This window comes from Microcebus murinus, chromosome 27 (genome assembly GCF_040939455.1).
Source record: "Microcebus murinus isolate Inina chromosome 27, M.murinus_Inina_mat1.0, whole genome shotgun sequence".
NCBI lineage: Eukaryota > Metazoa > Chordata > Mammalia > Primates > Cheirogaleidae > Microcebus > Microcebus murinus.
This window is the reverse complement of record NC_134130.1, coordinates 8,075,135-8,096,107: the sequence shown is the minus strand read 5'-3', so window position 1 is coordinate 8,096,107 and position 20,973 is coordinate 8,075,135. Positions and strand designations below refer to the sequence as shown.

The window sequence follows — 20,973 nt, the reverse complement described above, 5'->3', positions numbered from 1 at the left end:
CACGCCCTCCCGAAGGCAGCGGCTCCCGTGGGTGGCGACTGAACTTTATTTACACTATGGTACAGGGCGCCCGGGGACGTCAGCTGAAGAAGTAGGTAGAGCGCTTCACATGCTCCAGGTCGAAGTTCCCTGCGGAGGGAGCAGAGGAGCCGTGGGCGTGGGCGTGGGCGTGGATGGGCAGGGAGGCCCCGCCCCCCACGCGAGCGCCCCACCCCTACCTGTCTCAGGCACGGACTGCAGCGTCTTCTTTAGCTTGGCCATTTCTGCGTTCTGGGCCACCCTCTGGGGCTGGAAGCTAAAGGCGGGTAGGGGTGAGGCCGGGCGGGGGCAGGGAGGGGGCGACAGGGTGCGTTGGTGGCAGAGGAGCCCTCACCTGGGATTGGAGCAGAAGCGCTTCACCAGGAACGAAGACAGGTCCTGCAGGATGGGCTGGCTGTGCATACTCACAAACTGCTCGCGGCACACCTGGGGCAGGGGGCATCCCAGGTCAGAAGGGGCCTGGCACCACCCACCCCAAACCCCAGTGTGGCCCACTGGTGAGTGGACATGCTCAGGCCACCACAAGGCCAGGGCACCTGGTTCATGATGGCAATGTCAGCCGCGTGGGTCCAGAAGCAGTCGTGGACAGAGACGAAGGTGAGGCCCTTCCTGCAGCAGAGGGGCGTGGTGAGGAGGGGCCCCTCCCCTTGGGGCTCAGATCCTCTCAGAGCCAGGGACATCCACCTCCCAAGAGCCTCCACGTCACACCAGCTGCCCCCCAGCAAGCCTGGGCCTGGCCTCTACACAGCTGTTGGTGGAGGCCTTTGCCCCTCGCCCAGCCAGGTGTCGCAGGTGTGCAGCTCCTCCCCACCCCAGCTGCGTCTACCTTGAACCCCATGTGGCCTGGCTGTCACCTGCACAGCAGCAGACGTCCTTGCAGGACTGTCCACACCCCTGCCCCTCTGGCTCCCCCACCCAGATCTTCCCCACCGTCCACACAGCCTGTGGATCCCGCCAGGACCAAGTCCAGGCGCCTCAGAACCAACCCCTTCTTGCAGCGCCACACCTGGAAGGGGCAGGGCCCGCACCCTGCTCTCCCCACATGGCCACAGAGACCCAATGTTGTGGGAACTTCAAGTGCTACCTTCACCCCTGCCCCATGCTCATGACGCCCTGCCTCAGGGCCCTTGCACAGGCTGTTCCTCCTCTGGGCACCAGGCTGAAGACATGCCCGAGTCCTCACCTCCCCCAGACCCCGCCCCATCCCTCTGGATGCCATCCCGGGGACCTGCGTGGCCTGGCACACAGGAAGCAGGCTCGCAGAGCGGGGTCCCCACCTGTAGCAGTGCAGGGCCGTGAGCATCATGTGCGAGGAGTCCAGTGAGTGGATGAAGTTGGGTGGGAACCCGTTCTTCTGCTTCTGTGTGTTGGGCTTCCTGGGGGATGGGGAGGGGCTGAGGGCCCAGCGCACGCCCCGTCCCGGCCCCCGCCCAGCCCGGGCCCCCACTCACTGGCTGCTGTCCTTGGCTTGGTTGCAGGTGATGCTCTGAAGCCCTCCTCTGACCTGCAAGCGGGGCAGAAGCCATGAGTCCCGCACCAGGCCTGACCCGCTGAGGGGGCCAGGGATCCACGTACCGTGACCTTGGTGTCCTGGTGGTAGGGCTGGATGATCGGGATGCCCAGCGGCGTGACCCACTCCACCGCGGAGCCCGCCTGAGAGATGAGGCGGGCGCTCTCAGTCAGCCAGTGCTGTGGGCGGGAGACAGCTCAGACCAGGGCCTCTGGGCACCAGCCACCCCCCTCAGGGAGCTGTGGCCTTCAGCTCCAGCAGGGAGCCGGGGGACAGGCTCACCTGGATGGCCCGGGTGCTCGAGAACATCTCCTGCAGGCTGCTGAACACCTGGCGCACCAGGTAGTGGGAGGCCTCCCACAGGAATTCCTGGGGAGGGGAGGCAGGGGCTTGGCAGGGGGCCCATGCGGACCCCCCACACCCCGACCCCCAGGACCAGCCCAGTCACACCCCCTGAGGCACAGGGTCCTGGGGGTGGATGAGAGCAGGGCAGCTGACACGCAAGTGGGACACGAGCCCCAGCCCACAGGCAGCCAGTAATCTGGGGTAAAATCAAAGCGTTTCCCGACACCACAGGCCCACGTACCTGGGGGAAGTCACTGAGCTCCCTGAGGCGCCTCTCGATCTGCAGGCGCCCGCCATAGCGGGTGACCCCATACACCACGGTCATCACAGTCTGCTTGACCACCTTGCGGTCGATGAAGCCCTCTAGTACCTGGGCCACCCGTAAGCCCTGCTCTGCGTCCTGCCTGCGGAACACCTCCACCTGCGCCGGTGGCAGCGAGTCAGGCAGCCTGGGGACCACCCAGCCCCTGTGTCTCCCCAGCGAGCCCCCATCACACCCCAGGGGACAGGCCAAGGATCAGGTCACTTTGAGGTCACCATGGGGCTACGGCACTGACTAGAGGGCCCGTGTCCCTGCTGCACCTGAGAGCTCAGGTGGGCAGTGGGATAGGGAAGGGCCCGCAGAGCCTACCTGTGCGGCCACCTCACTGTACACATCCTGTGGCAGATCCAAGGGCGTCAGGTTGACAGAGGCAGCGCCCACGCTGTCACGGCCCAGGGCAGCATAGTGCTGCAGACCGTTACAGGAGCCGTCCTGGGATGGCAGCGGGGACACAGTGGGGGTGAGGCATCCACAAGCCACGAGACCACCGCTCCATGCCTCCCCAGGGCTCTGCGAACGCCGTGAGCTCACTGGCCCCCATCATGGAAGGGAAAGGGCTCAGAGAGGCAGGGGTGTGGGGAGCCCCAAGTGACCTGCAGGCTGAGCCGTCCCTAGAGCCACACACCCCAAAGCCCAGCTGCAGTGGGGCAGTTGCCCCTGGACCCTGCGCTCTGCCAGCAGAGAGGGAAGGACATACCTATCCAAGGCCACACAACAAGGCCATGGGAACCCATCATGGCTGTCCCCAAAAGACACCAAGGTTTCAAGATGCAATGTCAGACTGCAAACCGCAGGACTTGGGATAGCATAAACCCAACCCTGACTGTCAAGGTACAACGGGGGGCCCCACCACGGCTCACCTGGTGAACAGGGAGGTGGGAGATGTAGGTGGCAGGGTTGGGGGTGCGCACAGCCCTAGCGATCTCCATGCAGCAGGCCAGGGCTTGCCAAGGCTCATCTGCTTCCATCCACCACTTCCGGCCCTGTGGAGGGCAGGCAGGCGGTAACAGGTGAAACCACGGGTCCTCGAGCCCCAGGGGACATGGGGACACAGGGAGGATACATGCACAAGTGCTGGGGCAGACAGGACCCAACCAGGCAGGATATAGGAACAGTCCCCTGGATGGGAGTGTGAACAACAACAGGGCGGGGGCAGCTGTGGACAGAGGTTGGAGCTGCCGTGGACTGGGGAGGGAGCAAGACCAGGAGAAAAGTGCTGGAGGGCTGAGAGAAGACGGAGGACAGAGTCTGAAAGGCCTGTGGGTGGCAGGAGCCAGAGGCCGGCAGCAGAAGCCACGGACAGTGGGCGGGGCTGCGCTGCGTGGCTGAGGCCGTACCGCCATGGGCTGGTCCGCGGAGTCCAGGATGTCATCCATCACCTCGTTGGCAAAGGCCAGGCGTGCCCGCAGTGTCACACGCTTCTTGAACCCCGTGAGGTTGACCAGGTGGATCTTGAGCCAGTCTAGGCCGTGGGGTCCAAGCGGGCGGCCCTCTGCGAACTCCAGCAGGGCCCGTGCCAGGTCGCTGCCCAGGTGGTTGAAGTGCGGTGGGCAGGGGTAGGTGCGGCCACGGAAGTCCATGTTGTGCGGCAGCCAGAAGACACGGTGCCGCAGGTGATGCGCCAGCGAGAGGCGGTACAGGGCGTCCGTGCGCAGGCTGTGCATCTCCCGGGCCGCCTTGAGGCAATGGGCCAGCTCCCGCCGCAGCTCAGCCTTGTGGGCAGGAGAGGTGTCCTGCGGCAGGCGGCCCTCTGGTGGCTGAGGTGCCTCAGAGGGCGGGGGCGGCACGCCCAGGCGGGAGCAGCCCTTGTCCCTGAAGAGCTCCAGCACCAGGTCCAGCACCTGCCCGTTGACGCGCCAGGTGCAGTTGCCCAGCTGGGTGAGCGTGTCCAGGGCCCCATGCAGCTCGGCGGGCGGGCAGCGCTCCAGCAGCCGCTGGTGCTGCATCGTGCCCTCCACTGCGCGCATCAGCTTGGTGGGGCTTAGCAGGAAGGCGCCGGAGTGCGGGGAGGTCCAGGGCAGGGGCGGGCACAGCATGGGCACGTCCACCGCCTCAAAGGTCAGCGTGGGCTCCGCCGCGGTCGCCAGCAGCTGCACGAAGGCCGGGTGTGGCTTCAGGATGCCGATCTGGAGGCGCATGTGGGGGGGAGGTCGGTCAGGGCCTGCCCCAGGGGCTTGCCGCTGCTCCTCCCTGAATTTGGCTGGGAGACTCCCTCCCTCCTTCCCACTAACAGAAGTCAACTTTAAATATATAACTCTGGGCCGGGCGCGGTGGCTCACGCCTTCAATCCTATCACTCTGGGAGGCTGAGGCAGGTGGATTGCTCAAGGTCAGGAGTTCTAAACCAGCCTGAGTGAGAGCAAGACCCCGTCTCTACTAAAACTAGAAACAAATTAATTGACCACCTAAAAATATATAGAAAAAAATTAGCCGGGCATGGTGGTGCATGCCTGTAGTTCCAGCTAGTTGGGAGGTCAAGACAGGAGGATCACTTGAGCCCAGGAGATTGAGGTTGCTGTGAGCTGGGCTGAGGCCACGGCACTCTAGCCCGGGGGCACTCTAGCCCGGGGGCACTCTAGCCCGGGGGCACTCTAGCCCGGGGAACAGAGTATGACTGCCAAAAAAAAAAAAAAAAAAAAAATTTCGAAGGCCGTGGCTGACCTCTGCAGGCGTGTTCCGAGCCCTCGGAGGCAGGGCCAACGGGCAAGGACCCACTGCAGCAACGCAGTGTTGCCACCTGCTTGGGGTGGCCCCAGGACTCAGCAGGGGCCCCGCACCACCCAGAACCCCCAGTCGCCCCCACCTGGGCAGTACCTGGCGGAAGCTGCGGAAGGAGTACACGTGGTAGAGCACGGGGATGAGCCCGCAGGAGCCCGGGGGCTTGGTCGGGCTGCGCGGCATCTGCACGGTCTGCACCAGCAGCTCCGCCAGGTGCTTGCCCAGCTGCAGCAGCACCGGCACCGGCCAGGGCTTCTCCTGCGGTGCTTCCAGTGGCCCCAGCGCCTCCCAGTACTGCCGCGGCAAGCTGGGCTCGGCCACCTGCAGGGAAGGGTCAGTTGGGAGGGGCCTGGGGCTTCAGTGCTGGACATCCCCACCCCACCCAGCTGGGCAACTGTGGCCCCCGTTCTACAGACGGGCCAGGCTGGTACGGAAGGGAGCAGAGCCAGGGCACAAATGGCCTACCCCAGAGAGTGAGGGAGGGCACCCATTCTGCTGCGTGTCTCCATGGTCAGGGCCTCAGTTTCCCCACCAGGAAACCCACCTGGCTCCCCAGCGCCGCAGCTGGCGCTCACCTGGGTGTCGGAGGCCAGCAGGTGCAGATACTGGGTGTACCGCCGCTCCAGTGCCTGCACCTGGCTGTTGAGCTGCTGCTTCTGCACCATGTGCCGGCTGAAGGTCCGCCGGCCCAGCTCATGGGCCACGGCAATGAGGGACTCGCCCTGGGCGGGCAGCGCCTGCAGGGTCTAGGGGAGGCAGCTGTAAGCCCACCGCCTGCACCCCCCTACCCCACCCCACCCCAGGGCCGTGCCCGCCGAAAGCCAGGCCAACCTGCATGAGTAGCCTCACAAACTCGCGCTCGCTGAGCAGGCAAAGAAAGGGGTAGAGCGTGGGGCGGCCCTCGTGGGCCTGGCGGGCCAGCCTGGCCTTGGTCTCCTGCAGTGCTTGGTGAAGTGCCGCCTCCCACTGATCGCGCAGGTTCTTCAGGGTGTTCCGCTGTGGGGGGAGGGGTGCAGGACGTGGGCATGGTCACCACGGCAGCAGCCACAGGACCTGAGCCCACAGGCCCCAGTTCTACCCCAGCGGCATCACCCTGCAGAGACCTTGCAGGGACCTCGGTGTGTTTGAGGAGGCCGAGGGCCCACCCTCATGGCCCCACCAGTCTCTCCAGAGCCCCAGCCTGGTGAGACCCCAGGACCCTGTCCCTTGCCACACGCAGCGTCGCACAGGTCTGAGCCCCTCACCGCGTGCACGGTCTCCTCGGTCAGCACCGCAGCCTTGTCCACGGACTCCACGTCGACAGTGGTGGTCAGCTCCGCGCGGAGCTGCTGCTGGAAGAGGTCCTGCAGGGTCTTCAGGGGCAGGGGCAGCTTCGGGTAGGACACGGGGCCATCCTGGGGGAAGAGCTGGGTGGTGAGGGCCCGGGCGCCTAGCCGAGGGAGGCCTGTGACCGTGTCCGCCTGCCCCGCCCGGGAGCCTCCTGAGAGCTGCCCACCTCCGTTGCTGACAACGCACAGAGCAGCGGCACAGTATGTGAAGCAGCTGCCACTGGTGACAAAGGGACAAGGGGTGCCCATCTGGAAGGAGGACTGAGCAGTGCAGGGTGGGGGCCGGCAGAGCCCAGGAAACAGTTCATAACGTCCCTGGACGTTTGCTGTTTTATTCTCAAATTTGGAACCATGTGAATGTGTGACCAGGCCAAAAATAGACAATAGATAAATTAAAATTAGCAACTAAACCAAACACTTTGAGAACTAAAAACACACGTCTGCACAAAATCTCATACACAAATGTTCACAGCGGCATCATTCAGAGTAGCTGAAAGGTAGAAACAGCTCAAATGCCCCATTGATGGATGAGTGGACAGTGTGGTCCACCCACACGTGGGACATCACTCAGCCACAAAAAGGATGAGGCTATGACACAGGCCACAGCGTAGATGGGCCTTGAGGATGTCATGCTCAGTGAGAGAAGCCAGACACAGAAGGACGCGACACACAGTGTGAGACTCCATTTGTGTGAAATGTCCAGAACAGGCAGATCCACAGAGACGGGTTGTGAGGGGCTGGGGAGTGACTGTGACTGCTCATAAGGATGGGGTTGCTTTTTGGGTGATGAGAATGTTCCAGAAAGAGATGGTGGTGGTAACTGCACAACTCTGAATATACTAAAAACACTGAATGACTCTACAAGGTGACTTGTAGAGTCACCTTGTACTCTACAAGTCTGTCCCCCCAGACAAAGCCAAGGTATCTACCAGGTGGCTCTGCCCACCCCTCACACTCCTCTCCTGCCCTGGGAGGTGGGGTCGCACCCCAGCCTGGTTCTGCCAGCACCTGAGTCCCAACATCAGTCTTAGGCCATGGCAGGGCCATCCCAGCAGTGCCCCGGCACCCTGTCCCCTCCAAGCCTCTGAGGGCCTCATCCTTCTGACACCTGCCACCCCCAGGCCAAGGCCCTCCCACGCCCTGCAGGGCAGGCACTTCCAGCTCTGCCTTTCCATGTTCTGAGCAGGAAGGGAGGGATCAGAGCCTGCGTCACAGCCGGCAGGTGCTGAGCTGAGGCCCCCGAGGCAAGCACAGCACCGCCAAAGGGCGGAGACACCGGCCCGTTGGTGCCAGGCCCTGCTCACCTTGGCGTAGACCTCCCTGAGCAGCGTCGAGGTGTTGACCTGGGGCGGGGGTGGCGGCGGTGGCCTGAAGGTAGGCCGAGCCTTGACTATGGCCCTGAGGATCGCGGCCCGCTCCTCCTCAGACAGGGGCACGGCCGTGAAGAGATCCGCCAGCTGCAGCTTGTCCCGGGCCATCTGTTGCAGACACCTGTGGGGTAGCCCCAGACTCAGCCCCCACACATCCCACCCCGAAGACACCTCCGGGAAGGTCTCGGTGGGGCCATCAGGTCCTCCAGGGGTCCCAGCCCACAGCCCGGGCCAGGGGGCGCCCAACGCCACCTACCTTTGGATGGTCCTGGTATCCTGGTCCAGCCGCCCCATGCACTGCAGGGCGGCCGCGTAGGACAGCAGGTCCGGGGTGAAGCCAGCGTCTTTCACCATGATGAACACGTACACCAGCTCCTTGAAGGAGCCCTGGGGAAGCAAGCCGGGGTGAAGGTCTGGGGGCCACCCTGTCCTCCGTATGCCCTCTGCTCCCTCGAGACCCCTTCTCTGCAGCCAGCAGCTCCGGGAGGGGAGCGGGCTATGGCGTCACCAGCCGTGAGTGGCTGGAGGGTGGATGGAGACTGGTCCACCTGTTCCTGTGCGCAGGCTCAACCTGCAGAAGGGCAGGGCTGGAGGGGACTTGTCAATATTTTAATATTTTCTTTTGTGGATATAAACATGCGGTATTTTGGGGCTGCTAAAAATTGACCCCTCTTCAGGTCCACCAATTTTGTCAACCTTTTCACAAGACCAACTTGGTTTTGTTGATTTTCTGTTTCAATCTTCATTACTTCCTTTTGTCTGTTTCCTTTGGGTTTAGTGAGAGCTTCTCTTTCTAGTTTCCTGAGGTATTGGATTTGAGATGTTCACCTTTCTTAATGCAGCCATTATAGCTATAAATTTTCCTCTGAACACTGCTTTAGCTGTATCCCAGAACTTCTAGTAGGTGATGTTTTCATTTTCATTCATCTCCAAGTATTTTTTAATTTTCCTTGCTATTTTTTCTTTGACCCAGCAGCTGCTTAAGAGTGCTGATCTATAGCCTGAGCAAGACCCCATCTCTACTAAAAAAAGAAAAAAATAACCCATGCATGGCAGCACACACCTGTAGTCACAGCTACCCATGAGGCTGCAGTGAGCTGTGATAACACCACTGCACTCCACCCTGGGTGACAGAGGGAGACTCTGTCTCAAAAAAAAAAAAAAAAAAGAGTGCTGGTTTGTAGCTATAACAGACCCTTTCAAAAGGAAGAAAAATTTCCCAACATCCTCCCACCCTATGGTCCACCAGCCCTAATTTGAGAAAGGCTGTCACATGAGGTGACCATAGTGCCAGAGACCTGGGTTTAGGGTAGCTGTCTGAATGACCTCAGCTGGGCTGACCAGCAGTCACTAGCCATGCAGAGTTGTTTAATTTGAATTTAAATGCTCAGTTCTCCCGTCACACTCGTTCTAAGTGCTCACAGGTGCACCTGGCTGGTGCCAAAGATTGAACGTTTCCAATGTTGCAGAATGTTCTACAGAAGGGGCTGGTCAAAATACGTGTCTACCCTACCTACCATATGTATTTGGTTTTTTTAGTAATATCAGCAATAAGATGAAAACACGCATTCTAAAACATCATACACTCTCTCAGCCCCTCTCCTAAACACATCCATGGAATGTGGGGAGCCCTAATTTAGGGCTCCCCCTTCTTCCAAGAATCCAGTAATCTCCCCATTTTATGGATGGGAAAACCGGGGCTCAGGGAGGAGGTGACTGGCTGTGACCACATAGGGAGCCAGTGGCAGAGACAGACTCAGAAGCCCGTCTGGCTGCCAAGCCTCACTCCACAAGCCACCAAAAGAACAATTCCTTAAGAAGCAAACGGTGCCCGTGAAGAGCATGTGATTCAGCACAGTACACGAGCGGGTTCACCAGTGTCTCCCTGAAACTCACGTTCACTGGTAACCATGGAACGTGGTCTCATTTGGAATGATGTCAGCTAAGGTGGGCTCATGCTAGGTGAGGTGGGCTCTACTCCATGACCGGTGTCTTCGTAGGAAAGAACACCCAGACGTGCAGGGAAGATGCCATGTAAAGATGGAGGCCGAAGGCCGGGCGCTGTGGCTCACGCCTGTAATCCTAGCTCTTGGGAGGCCGAGGCGGGCGGATTGCTCAAGGTCAGGAGTTCAAAACCAGCCTGAGCAAGAGCGAGACCCCGTCTCTACTATAAATAGAAAGAAATTAATTGGCCAACTGATATATATATAAAAAATCAGCTGGGCATGGTGGCGCATGCCTGTAGTCCCAGCTACCCGGGAGGCTGAGGCAGAAGGATCACTCGAGCCCAGGAGTTTGAGGTTGCTGTGAGCTAGGCTGACGCCACGGCACTCACTGTAGCCTGGGCAACAAAGTGAGACTCTGTCTCAAAAAAAAAAAAAAAAAAAAAAAAGATGGAGGCCGAGATCCAAGGGACGCGCGTGAACAAGCCCAGGGACTGTGAGGAGTGCCCGCCACCCCAGAAGCTGGAAGGGCAGGAAGGATCCTACCCCTGGAGCCTTTGGAAGGAGCAGGCGCTGTCCTCACCTGGATTTCACATTTATGGGGCCCAGAACTGAAAGTGAATAGTTTCTGGTTTTCTAAGCTACCAAGTTTGTGACACTTTGTTAAAGCCCCAGGAAACTCACAGGGGGGCTGATCAGAAAAACCTCGTGTGATAACTGGCTCTTCACAGAGGGAATTAGAGAGTTTGTAACCTGGGATGGGAAAAACACAACTCTTATGCTCAGCATTCCTGGACTACAGTGCATGCCCAGCAATGATGGACACAGGGAGCAAACTACCTCACGTTAAGGGTCATTAACTACAGACTGAGAATTTACAGGAGTTACTAGAGCTGCTCCTGGGCCTCGTTGTTTAATGCATTAATAAAGCAGCATATAAATCCTCTGTTGGGAATTTATCTTAATATTTTGATAATTATATTTTAATAATCAGCTTCCTTTGTTTACCTAAAATATTAAACAAGCTTCCACTGCTGTTTCTCAAATTAGAGCTTCAGGATCGCGGGGTGGGAAAAGGTTGAGGATTTTTTTTCTCCCATGGAAGGGTCCGTAAATAACATTCTCCTGAACAACCAATGAGTCAAAGAAGAATTTGCAAGGGGAATTAGAAGATACTCTAGGCGTGGTGGCTCACGCCTGTAATCCTAGCACTTTGGGAGGCTGAGGCGGGAGGATCACTCAAGGTCAGGAGTTTAAAACCAGACTGAGCAAGAGCAAGACCCTGTCTCTACTAAAAATAGAAATAAATTAATAGGCCAACTAAAAATATATAGAAAAAATTAGCCGGGCATGGTGGCGCATGCCTGTAGTCCCAGCTACTCAGGAGGCTGAGGCAGGAGGATTGCTTGAGTCCAGGAGTTTGAGGTTGCTGTGAGCTAGGCTGATGCCATGGCACTCTAGCCTGGGCAACAGAGTGAGACTCTGTCTCTAAAAAAAAAAAAAAAATCTCCAAACAATAGCCCAACCTTCCATCTTCGGGAACTAGAAAAAGAAGTGCCAACCAGACCTAAAGCACTGAAGTTATCTTCCCAAGGAGGGGTCTGTAGGCTGCCCTAGAATTGTACCCCTTGCCCAGGCAGCTTCGGAAGCCCTTTTGAGAAAGGCCAAAAGGAAACATACTACAAGGTTAGCAGAATTTCTCCCTTCTTTTATGGTCACTTTCAAAATTTCCTTTAGGGTAACATGTGTTTTCTATTTGAAAAGCTTAAAAGAACTATTAAAATAAAAAACAAAGGACTGTAACTCCAGGACTATTAGACAAGGGTTCAAATCTAAGTGAGGACAAGTTCCTGTCTCCGGGCCCCACCTTCCCCCTTCGACGGAAAGGGCCGTGGCCCTCGGGGTGGCCTGTTCCCCCGCTGCTCTCACCTGTCGAGCCCAGCCGAGCATGACGGTGTTGTACATGGCGAGCGTGAGCAGCTGCTGCTTGCGGGGAGTGCCGTGGTGGGCCACCAGCACGTGGTGGGCAAGGCGCAGGTGGTCAGTGAGCAGGCAGCACTCGAAGAAGGCCAGGAGCGTCTGCTGCTGACCAGTGAGCTGCGCCTCCGCCTCCCTATCCGCCAGGGCCTGCTCCTTTTTGAGGCTCAGCTTCTGAAGGGCCGCCTGCAGCGCCTGAGCCAGCTGCTTCTCCGAGGGGCTCTCGGGGGTCCCATGCGCCCCGCACTGCAGGGAGTCAGCCAGTTTTCTGCTCACCAGCTGGGGCTCCGTCCGCAGGGGTTTGGGCTTCAGCTTCTGGGCCAGTTTCTGGGCCCGCACCTGCAGCTTCACCTCCAGCCGCTGCTTGCGCTTCTGCTGGGTCTGCTTCTCCTTGTGCAGTTTCTCTGCCCAGCGGCCAGAGGGCAGAGGGGCAGCACCCGTAGCCCCTTCCTGGGCCTTCCTGGGCGGCTGGACGCTGCCACCCCCACCGCCATGTTCTGGGAGCCGAGCCACATCCACCTTGTTGACGGTCACCTCCGACACACTCTCGGCCTGTAGCTGCCGCACCCGTGCCTGGAGCACTGTGCAGGGGCAAAGGGTGAGGGTGTCAGAGGGACCCTGTCTAAGCACCAATCTCTCCAGACCCTGTGCTGGGCCGGGAGGTAGAGGCAGCTGATCTTCCCCGGTCATGAGGCCTCAACGCCACGGATCTGCTGGCAACTGCCTAATGTGCCTCCCCGCCGGCTGCTGTCCCTCCGCAGCACTCAGCACCTCACACAAGCCCTGGTGTCCCCAAAACCTGCTCCTCCACGTCTCCCCCATCACTGGCTGCTCTGTCCCCCCAGGTGCTCAGGCCAAGAGTCCTGGAGTGGCCAACAACTCTCTCTCCCTCCATATCTCCCCTGTCCCCACATGCTCTGGGCTCCACCTTAGAAATCCATCCAAGTGACCCATCCCCGCCAAGCTCACCTCCCTGTTCTCTTCACGATCCCACCTCAGGCCCTTTATACATGCCACCCTGACCGTGCTGCCGATTTCCAATCTCAAAAAGCGCCTGAGAGCTCACAGCCCTCCCTCCTGCCCCCTTCCTGCTCAGCACTCCCTGGGGCGACAGAGACCACTCCACACACACTTGACTCTGGGTATTTACGTTGGTTATGATCTACAAAGTCGCTGCTGATGGGGAGTCAGTGCAAACTGAACCCTGCTCCTAGGGGAAATACAGGGTTAAGGTCCTGTGGCCTCCAGTCACGTTTTGCTCAACCAATCAGTACGTAACTCTGTTTTATGTGTTTTTGTTGACACCTTATTGAAAACCTACAGTTCATTTATTACCATCGAACTCACGGCCCGGAGTTCACTCCGGCCTGAATGAAGCTCACCTAAGGGGCATCACTGCCCTACACACGGGGCCACTTCAAACAGCAAAATCACCAACCAAAAAAAAGCACAAAGATGGGAAAAGCAGGGCACTGAGTGAACCACAGAAAGGACCCTTGTTTGTGGGATGAGCTAAATGAGAAGGGAAGGCATCGGGACATCAAGCTGGGCATTGTGGTCACACCTGTGGTCCCGGCTACTCAGGAGGCTGAAGCAGGAGGATCACTTGAGCCCAGGAGCTGGAGGCTGCAGTGAGCCATGATGATGCCACTGCATTCCAGCCTGGGTGACAGAACCAGACTGTCTCTAAAATAATTAATTAATTAATCAAAAAAATAAATAACTAGGTAGCCAAGAGAGAAAGCAAGGTTACCACTGACGCTTGTTGTTCACTGTATTTGTAGCTTTACTTTTGTCCTTTTTAAAGGCTCTCCTCCTCCCCCCTACCCTCCCTGCCAGCTGTGGGACAGGGGTGGTGGGGGTGGTGAGCCAGAAACATGGTCAGGGCAGGGCGAAGCACAGAGATGCCCCCACCTCCCTACAATGCCACCAACCAGGCCAGGCTGGAGGTCTGGGACCACTCGCCCCTGGGCCATGCTTCCCAAGTTACATGGTCTGCTGGACTCCATCAGGTGCCCAACTCGAGAACTGAGTCAGTTTGGAGTTCAAATTCTGGCTCCGCATGTGCGGCCTGTCACAGCCTTGGGAGTCTCTCCAGGCAGAATTGTGGGCCTCAAAGTTCCCTCTGGGAATCGGGAGCAGCTGGTGGGCTCTGGGAAGGGGGGATTAGGAGAGCTCCCAGAGGCCCCTCCCTCCCCCCTGCATGGGACATGGAACCAGCTGAGCAACACCACAAGGTCCCTGTCATCCCTTCAGCCGCTCCTCGGAACCACCAAAGAGGTGGGCACTGCTGATGCCCCGTCTTAGGGTCCGAGCCTCAGTTTCCTCTCCATGCCACAGGAAGCTGCTCCCTTCTATGGGGGTCATGGGGGGGGGGGCTGGCTCACCCTCCAGCAGCTCCGCGTGTCCCCAGTCCTTCCGGAGGTCTTGCTCACGGGGGCTGGCAGAGGAGCTCCTCCTGGGGCCCAGGCTAACTCCGAGGGTCCCTGTGGGAGAGATGAGGGAGGCTGAAGGGGGGCGGGCGACAGTGGGGCTGAGGAGGGGGTCGAAATCAGAAGGTCAAAGGGCAGAGAAGCCCTAACTTCAGCGGAAACTCCGCTGTCCTGGGCCTTTCATCGGAAAGAAACCAACACATAAAAGGGGAAAGGGGCGCCACATGCCGAGAAAATTAAGAGCTCAGGGTCGAGGATAACTAAAGGGCAGAAGGTTCAAAGGTCAAGAACCCTAAATCCCAAACACGAGATCAGGACCCAATCTCTAAGAAACCAAGAGTCAAAGGTCAAAGTGTCCTGTCTACCCCCGTCAGGAGAAAAGGGCAAAGGCGAGTGAAAAGCGGGTCCGCGCCAGTAGGGTCCTCAGAATTACAAAAGGCAAAGGTCGCGGGTGACTGGATTCCAGAGGCACCAAGAGCCAAAGGTCACGGCCACGGGGGGAAGAGCGGCGGCCGCGACGTCGTCCCCGGCCGTCCCCTCGCGTTACCTTCCTCGGCCGGGAGGCCGCGGCGGCCGCAGGACCGCAGGACTCTCCCGAGCCCCGCCGCCCCGCAGCCCCAGCGCAGCGCCGACATGCCGCACGCGGACCCCTGCGCCGCCGCCACAACCCGCCAAGTCTGCGCATGCGCTCGCGCCGCCTGCCGGGAGTTATATTTCCCCAGCCGCCTGCGCAGGCGAAGGGACGTCCCTGCCGGAAGTGCGCCTCCCGAACCACAATTCCCAGGGGGCAGCGGGACATGGGAGGCTGCAGGGCAGGAGCCGGTAGAGCCCTCTGATTGGTTCTTCTCTCAGTCCTCAAGGAAGGGCGGGACAGAGCAACAGGGCAACTCGGGCTGACTCGAAGGCGGTCTTTGGGAGGACCTGGAACCTGGAATTTTTTTTTTTCTGAGACAGAGTCTCACTCTCTTGCCTAGGCTAGAGTGCCATGGCATCAGCCTAGCTCACAGCAACCTCAAACTCCTAGGCTCAAGCCATCCTCCTGCCTTAGCCTCCCGGGTAGCTGGGACTACAGGCATGCGCCACCATGCCCGGCTAATTTTTTCTATTTTTAGTTGTTTGGCTAATTTCTTTCTATTTATAGTAGAGAGGAAGGCTCGCTCTTGCTCAGGCTGGTCTCGAACTCTTGAGCTCACGCAATTCTCCTGCGTCAACCTCCCAGAGTGTGGAATTTTTTTAAAGGAATATTCACTTAATAATTCGCAGCGTTCTGCAACTTAGAGATTCCTGTCCACAGTCTTCATTGATCGAATGACAACTTTGGGGTGGAAACAATTACTGCCACCAGTTTATTGTGGAGGAAGCGAAGGTTCAGAGAGGTCGACTGAGTTGCTCAAAGACACACAGCATGGTACTAGGGAGATTGGAAGGAAAGCCCAAATCTGTGTGACTCCCTGTGGAAAAGCCAAGGGGATCTGGGGTTGACGTGTTTCCTAGACATCTTCCTCACCCACTAATTCCCAGGCCCCCCAGGACAGGCAGAATAGAGCAAGGGAGTCTGGATCTATCCCTGGCCTCTGGGTGATTTTGCTCAGGAACAGGCAAGGCCAGAGCTTTAGAATCAAACGTGGAAGGCATGCCCACCGACCATTCAACTGGGGAAACTGAGACCTCGTCTGGGACCAGCTGACACATTAGGGAGGAGACTAGGAACACCTGGGGTAACCATGCTCCAGGCAGATGTCAGCAAGTACAAAGGCCCAGAGGCAGGAATATGCGTCTGGGATAGTTGGAGGAACTTGAGCAGATTAGGGTTGGAAGAGGAAGCCAAGAGGAAGCTGGAGGCACTAAGGGGCCCCCGCGCAAGCTGCCATCAGTCCCCAAATGCTTGGACTTTGGTTTCTCTACCAGGCCAGAGTGAGGACTGGACCTGTGCTCTGGTACGTGCAGCCACCCAGGCCTGGCGGCCTCTTAACAGCACATTCCAGACGCGGCTGCCCACGCGGGTCTGGGCACGGTGATGCCACTGGCGGGGAATGTTTTCAGCAGACAGCAGCATCCTCCCTAACGTGCCTCAGCCCACCCCAGATGCCCCCAGGAGCTGTGACCTCAGACCTGATTCACTCCTGGGGTCAGCTTCCTGGCCCCAGGGGATTTAATCAGCTGGGCCTGGTCCCCTAAAACCTGGAGACATCCCTTCAAATCCCTTCATTCTGACAGAGCCAGGAACCTGGGTGGAAACCAAGACTTCTGAATTCTTTCGTCCACCTTTCCTCATACCTGTTTCCTCTTACATTGATTTCCTGAGACATCAGACTCCATGAACCAGAATTTCCCCAAGAGCCAGGTTCCTGAATCTTATTTGTGAGAAAGTCATTTAGGTCACAGTGGCTCACGCCCGTAATCCTAGCACTCTGGGAGGCTGAGGCAGGCGGATCGCTCAAGGTCAGGAGTTCGACAAAACCAGCCTGAGCAAGAGTGACACCCCATCTCTACTAAAAATAGGAAAAAATTAATTGGCCAACTAAAATTATATATATATATATATATATATATATGTATATATATATATATATATAATTAGCCGGGCATGGTGCCACATGCCTATAGTCCCAGCTACTTGGGAGGCTGAGGCAGGAGGATCGCTTGAGCCCAGGAGTTTGAGGTTGCTGTGAGCTAGGCTGACACCATGGCACTCTAGCCCTGGCAACACAGAGTTCTCACATTCTTCTTTCTCCTTTGTATTTCTTTTTACGGCTTACTGTCAATTTGTCAGCGTGTGGCACTGGTTTTCCACTTCTGACAGTGATGCTAAGCTTCCTTGTAAAACACAAGCAAGAAAAATATTAATAGCACGTAAGACTGGTGGAGACAGATCTAGATAAAATGGACAGTACAGTGCTAAGAGGTTGGAATTCAGGCAACACTGTTTCTGAACTGTCGTCTTGTTCTATGTCACCTAGGCTGACTTCTCACCCAAAACATCTCATCCAAATCCAGCCACGAGGCATTCAGATGGGTCTGGGTTGTGGACACTCTACAAGACTTCAGAAGTGTCCATGTTTTTGTTTTGTTTTGTTTTGTTTTGTTTTGAGACAGAGTCTCACTTTGTTGTCCAGGCTAGAGTGAGTGCCATAGCATCAGCCTAGCTCACAGCAACCTCAAACTCCTGGGCTCAAGCAATCCTGCTGCCTCAGCCTCCTGAGTAGCTGGGACTACAGGCATGTGCCACCATGCCCGGCTAAGTTTTTCTACATATATTAGTTGGCCAATTAATTTCTTTCTATTTATAGTAGAGACGGGTCTCGCTCTTGCTCAGGCTGGTTTCGAACTCCTGACCTTGAGCAATCTGCCAGCCTCCGCCTCCCAGAGTGCTAGGATTACAGGCATGAGCCACCGCACCCGGCCAAGAAGTGTCCATGTTTTAAAAAGGGCGAGGAAAGTCTGGAATTGCTATATGGAAGGAAATGTTATTAGCTTCCTGTGGCCACTAGGGCAAATGACCACAAATTTGGTGCCTTAAAACAACAGAGGGGGGAAATGGGCATTTACTGAAACCTTAAAATCTGTACCCCCATAATATGCCGAAATAAAAAAAAAAAAAAAAAAAAAAACAGAAATTCATTTTCTCACATTTCTGGAGAACAAAAGAGCAAAATCAATTTCACCGGGCTGAAATAAAGGTGTCATCAAGACTCCCTTGTGCCAGGCACGGTGGCTCACGCTTGTAATCCTAGCACTCTAGGAGGCCGAGGCAGGAGGATCAATCCAGGTCAGGAGGTCAAGACCGGCTGGGTGTGGTTGCTCACACCTGTAATCCTACCACTCTGGGAGGCCAAGGTGGGTGGATTGCTCGAGGTCAGGAGTTCGAAACCAGCCTGAGCAAGAGTGAGACCACGTCTCTACTATAAATAGAAAAGAATTCGAGACCAGCCTGAGCAAGAGTGAGACCCTGTCTCTACTAAAAATAGAAAGAAATTAATTGGCCAACTAAAAATATATATAGAAAAAATTAGCCAGGCATGGTGGTGCATGCCTGTAGTCCCAGGTACTCGGGAGGCTTAGGCAGGAGGATCGCTTGGGTCCAGGAATTTGAGGTTGCCGTGAGCAAGGCTGATGCCATGGCACTCTATCCTGGGCAACAAAGTGAGACTTTGTCTCAAAAAAAAAAAAAAAGACTGTGCTTGGCAGGGAGCAGTGGCTCACGCCTGTAATCCTAGCACTCTGGGAGGCCAAGGCAGGAGAATCGCTCAAGGTCAGGAGTTTGAAACCAGCCTGAGCAAGAGGGTGACCCCGTCTCTACTATAAATAGTAGAAAGAAAGAAATTAATTGGCCAATTAATATATATAGAAAAAATTAGCCGGGCATGGTGGCGCATGCCTGTAGTCCTAGTTACTTGGGAGGCTGAGGCAGGAGGATTACTTGAGCCCAGGAGTTTGAGGTTGCAGTGAGATAGGCTGACGACATTGCACTCACTCTAGCCTGGGCAACAAAGCCAGACACTGTCTCAAAAAAAAAAACCAAAAAACCCCTGCTCCCTCGCATGGCTCCAGGGGAGGGTCATCCTGCCTCTCTCACCTCCTGGGGGCTCCAGGCATCCTTTGCTTATGGCCATGTCACATTGCCTCCTCCTCTGTGTCTATGCCAAAGCTACCTGTCTCTCTCACGAGGGCACCAGTCACTACATTTAGAACCCATCAGGATCACCTCCTGAAGTTTGTTTTCGTTTTAGTTTTCGAGATAAGAGTCTCACTCTGTTGCCCAGGCTAGAGTGCCATGGCGTCAGCCCAGCTCACAGCAACCTCAAACTCCTGGGCTCAAGCGATCCTCCTGCCTCAGTCTCCCAGGTAGCTGGGACTACAGGCATGCGCCACCACGCCCAGCTAATTTTTTTCTATTTTTAGTAGAGACAGGGTCTCACCCTTGCTCAGGCTAGTCTCAAACTCCTGAGCACAAAGGATCCTCCCTCCCCAGCCTCCCAGAGTGCTAGGATTACAGGCATGAGCCACCTCGCCCAGCCCTCCTGAAGATCTTAACTGCATCTATCAAGACTTGCCAGGCAAGGTGGCTCACGCCTGTAATCCCAGCACTCTGGGAGGCCGAGGCAGGAGGATCACTTGAGCCCAGGACTTGGAGGTTGCTGTGAGCTAGGCTGACACCAAGGCCCTCTGCTCAGGGTAACAGAGTGAGACCCTGTCTCAAAAAGAAAAAAAAGGCCAGGCGCGGTGGCTCACGCCTGTAATCCTAGCACTCTGGGAGGCCGAGGTGGGCGGATGCTTGAGGCCAGGAGTTCAAAACCAGCCTGAGCAAGAGCGAGACCCCGTCTCTACTATAAATAGAAAGAAATTAATTGGCCAACTAATATATATAGAAAAAATTAGCCGGGCATGGTGGCGCATGCCTGTAGTCCCAGCTACTCGGGAGGCTGAGGCAGGAGGATCGCTTGAGCCCAGGAGTTTGAGGTTGCTGTGAGCTGGGCTGACGCCATGGCATTCACTCTAGCCTGGACAACAAAGCAAGACTGTCTGAAAAAAAAAAAAAAAAAAAAAAAAAGGACATTCTGGGGGCCCTTGTGAGAAGATGGGACGCACACTTGGGAAGCCAAGTTTGTAACAGCTTTATAGAAATATAATTCGCTTACCATACAATTCCCCCATTTAAAGTGTACAATTCAGTGTTTTTAGTGCATTCACCAAGTTGTGCAACCATCACCACTGTCACGGCGTGGCGGCTGGCCGGTTCCGTTCCTGTTCTTTGGAACTCCTGTTCCTAGTTTGTGAACACTTGGGCTGTATGCTCAATGTGTGCACTGCTCCGCAGGCATGTTAGACCTGAAACAACACATGCACGCAGTCTTTTTATGTAAGCGGATATTGGAGAGTGAGCCACGCCCTGGTGCTGCTTCTGTCTAGGAGAGATGCGAGACACACCGGCACGGCTAGCATCTCTAAGAGGGAAACCCTCCCCTTCATAACAAAGCTGCAAGTTAATCTACCACCCATGCTCAGATATTCCTTGGTGTCCCCTTTAATAGCTTTTTTTTTCCTGAAAAATTGAGGGCTGGCCTCATGCTGTGCGTTCAGCGGACTCTTCCTCTCTTTATTTAGCCTCTGTGGTTGGCCTCAAGGATATGACCACATCCTAATCCCCAGAACCTGTGAAGTTTGCCCTCATTTGGAAAAAAATGAGTCTCTTTTTTTTTTTTCTTTTTTTTTTTTTGAGACAGAGTCTCACTTTGTTGCCCAGGCTAGAGTGAGTGCCCTGGCGTGAGCCTCGCTCACAGCAACCTCAAACTCCTGGGCTCAAGCGATCCTGCTGCCTCAGCCTCCCGAGTAGCTGGGACTACAAGCATGCGCCACCATGCCCGGCTAATTTTTTCTATATATATTAGTTGGCCAATTAATTTCTTTCTATTTATAGTAGAGACGGGGTCTCGCTCTTGCTCAGGCTGGTTTCGAACTCCTGACCTCGAGCAATCCGCCCGCCTCAGCCTCCCAGAGTGCTAGGATTACAGGCGTGAGCCACGGCGCCCGGCCCAGAATGTCCTTCTTGGGAGGTTACTCTCGGGCAGGAAGACCTGCATTTGCAGCTGGCCAAGAAGGTGGATGACACTGACCCAGTGTCCACGTGCTGTGCTGTCTGGCCAGCATGTTACATGGATTGTCATTTTATCCTTCCAGACATCTCTTTACTGGACCATTTTACAGAGGAAAAACTGAGGCAGTCATGGGTTCCTGAGACTGGGGCACCTGCCACACCCACCATGTGACCTGCCTGGGCCAGGAAGAGAGAGTCGGGGAACCCCTGAGCCACCAGGAAAGCATCCTGGCATCCGGCCGGACCGGTTGTCCCTCCAGCGGGCTCCCAGTGAGGGCAGGCAGGTCACCATGTCTTCACCCTGGTGCTATTTAAAGGTGCCACCTGGGGCTGTGGCTGCAGGGTTGGGCTGTTGGGAGCAGAAGGCAGGGATTGGAATCAGGGCTGTGCCTTGT

At 56.5% G+C, this 20,973-nt stretch overlaps 1 protein-coding gene across 1 annotated transcript; it reads right to left on the bottom strand.

Annotated features, from left to right (window-relative positions):
- Positions 1–28: 28 nt before the first annotated feature.
- POLRMT (RNA polymerase mitochondrial) lies at positions 29–14,668 on the bottom strand. Its single transcript, XM_012745870.2, has 21 exons — positions 14,531–14,668; positions 13,939–14,037; positions 11,504–12,132; positions 7,888–8,018; positions 7,566–7,752; positions 6,178–6,327; positions 5,765–5,929; positions 5,509–5,679; positions 5,030–5,254; positions 3,554–4,342; positions 3,077–3,199; positions 2,526–2,648; positions 2,136–2,315; positions 1,832–1,918; positions 1,615–1,728; positions 1,491–1,543; positions 1,317–1,415; positions 576–648; positions 374–465; positions 219–295; positions 29–129 (listed from the first exon to the last, which is right to left on the bottom strand). Exons 1-21 carry the CDS (start codon positions 14,616–14,618, stop codon positions 80–82), a joined length of 3,705 nt encoding a protein of 1,234 aa, XP_012601324.2. The 5' UTR covers positions 14,619–14,668; the 3' UTR covers positions 29–79.
- Positions 14,669–20,973: the final 6,305 nt, after the last annotated feature.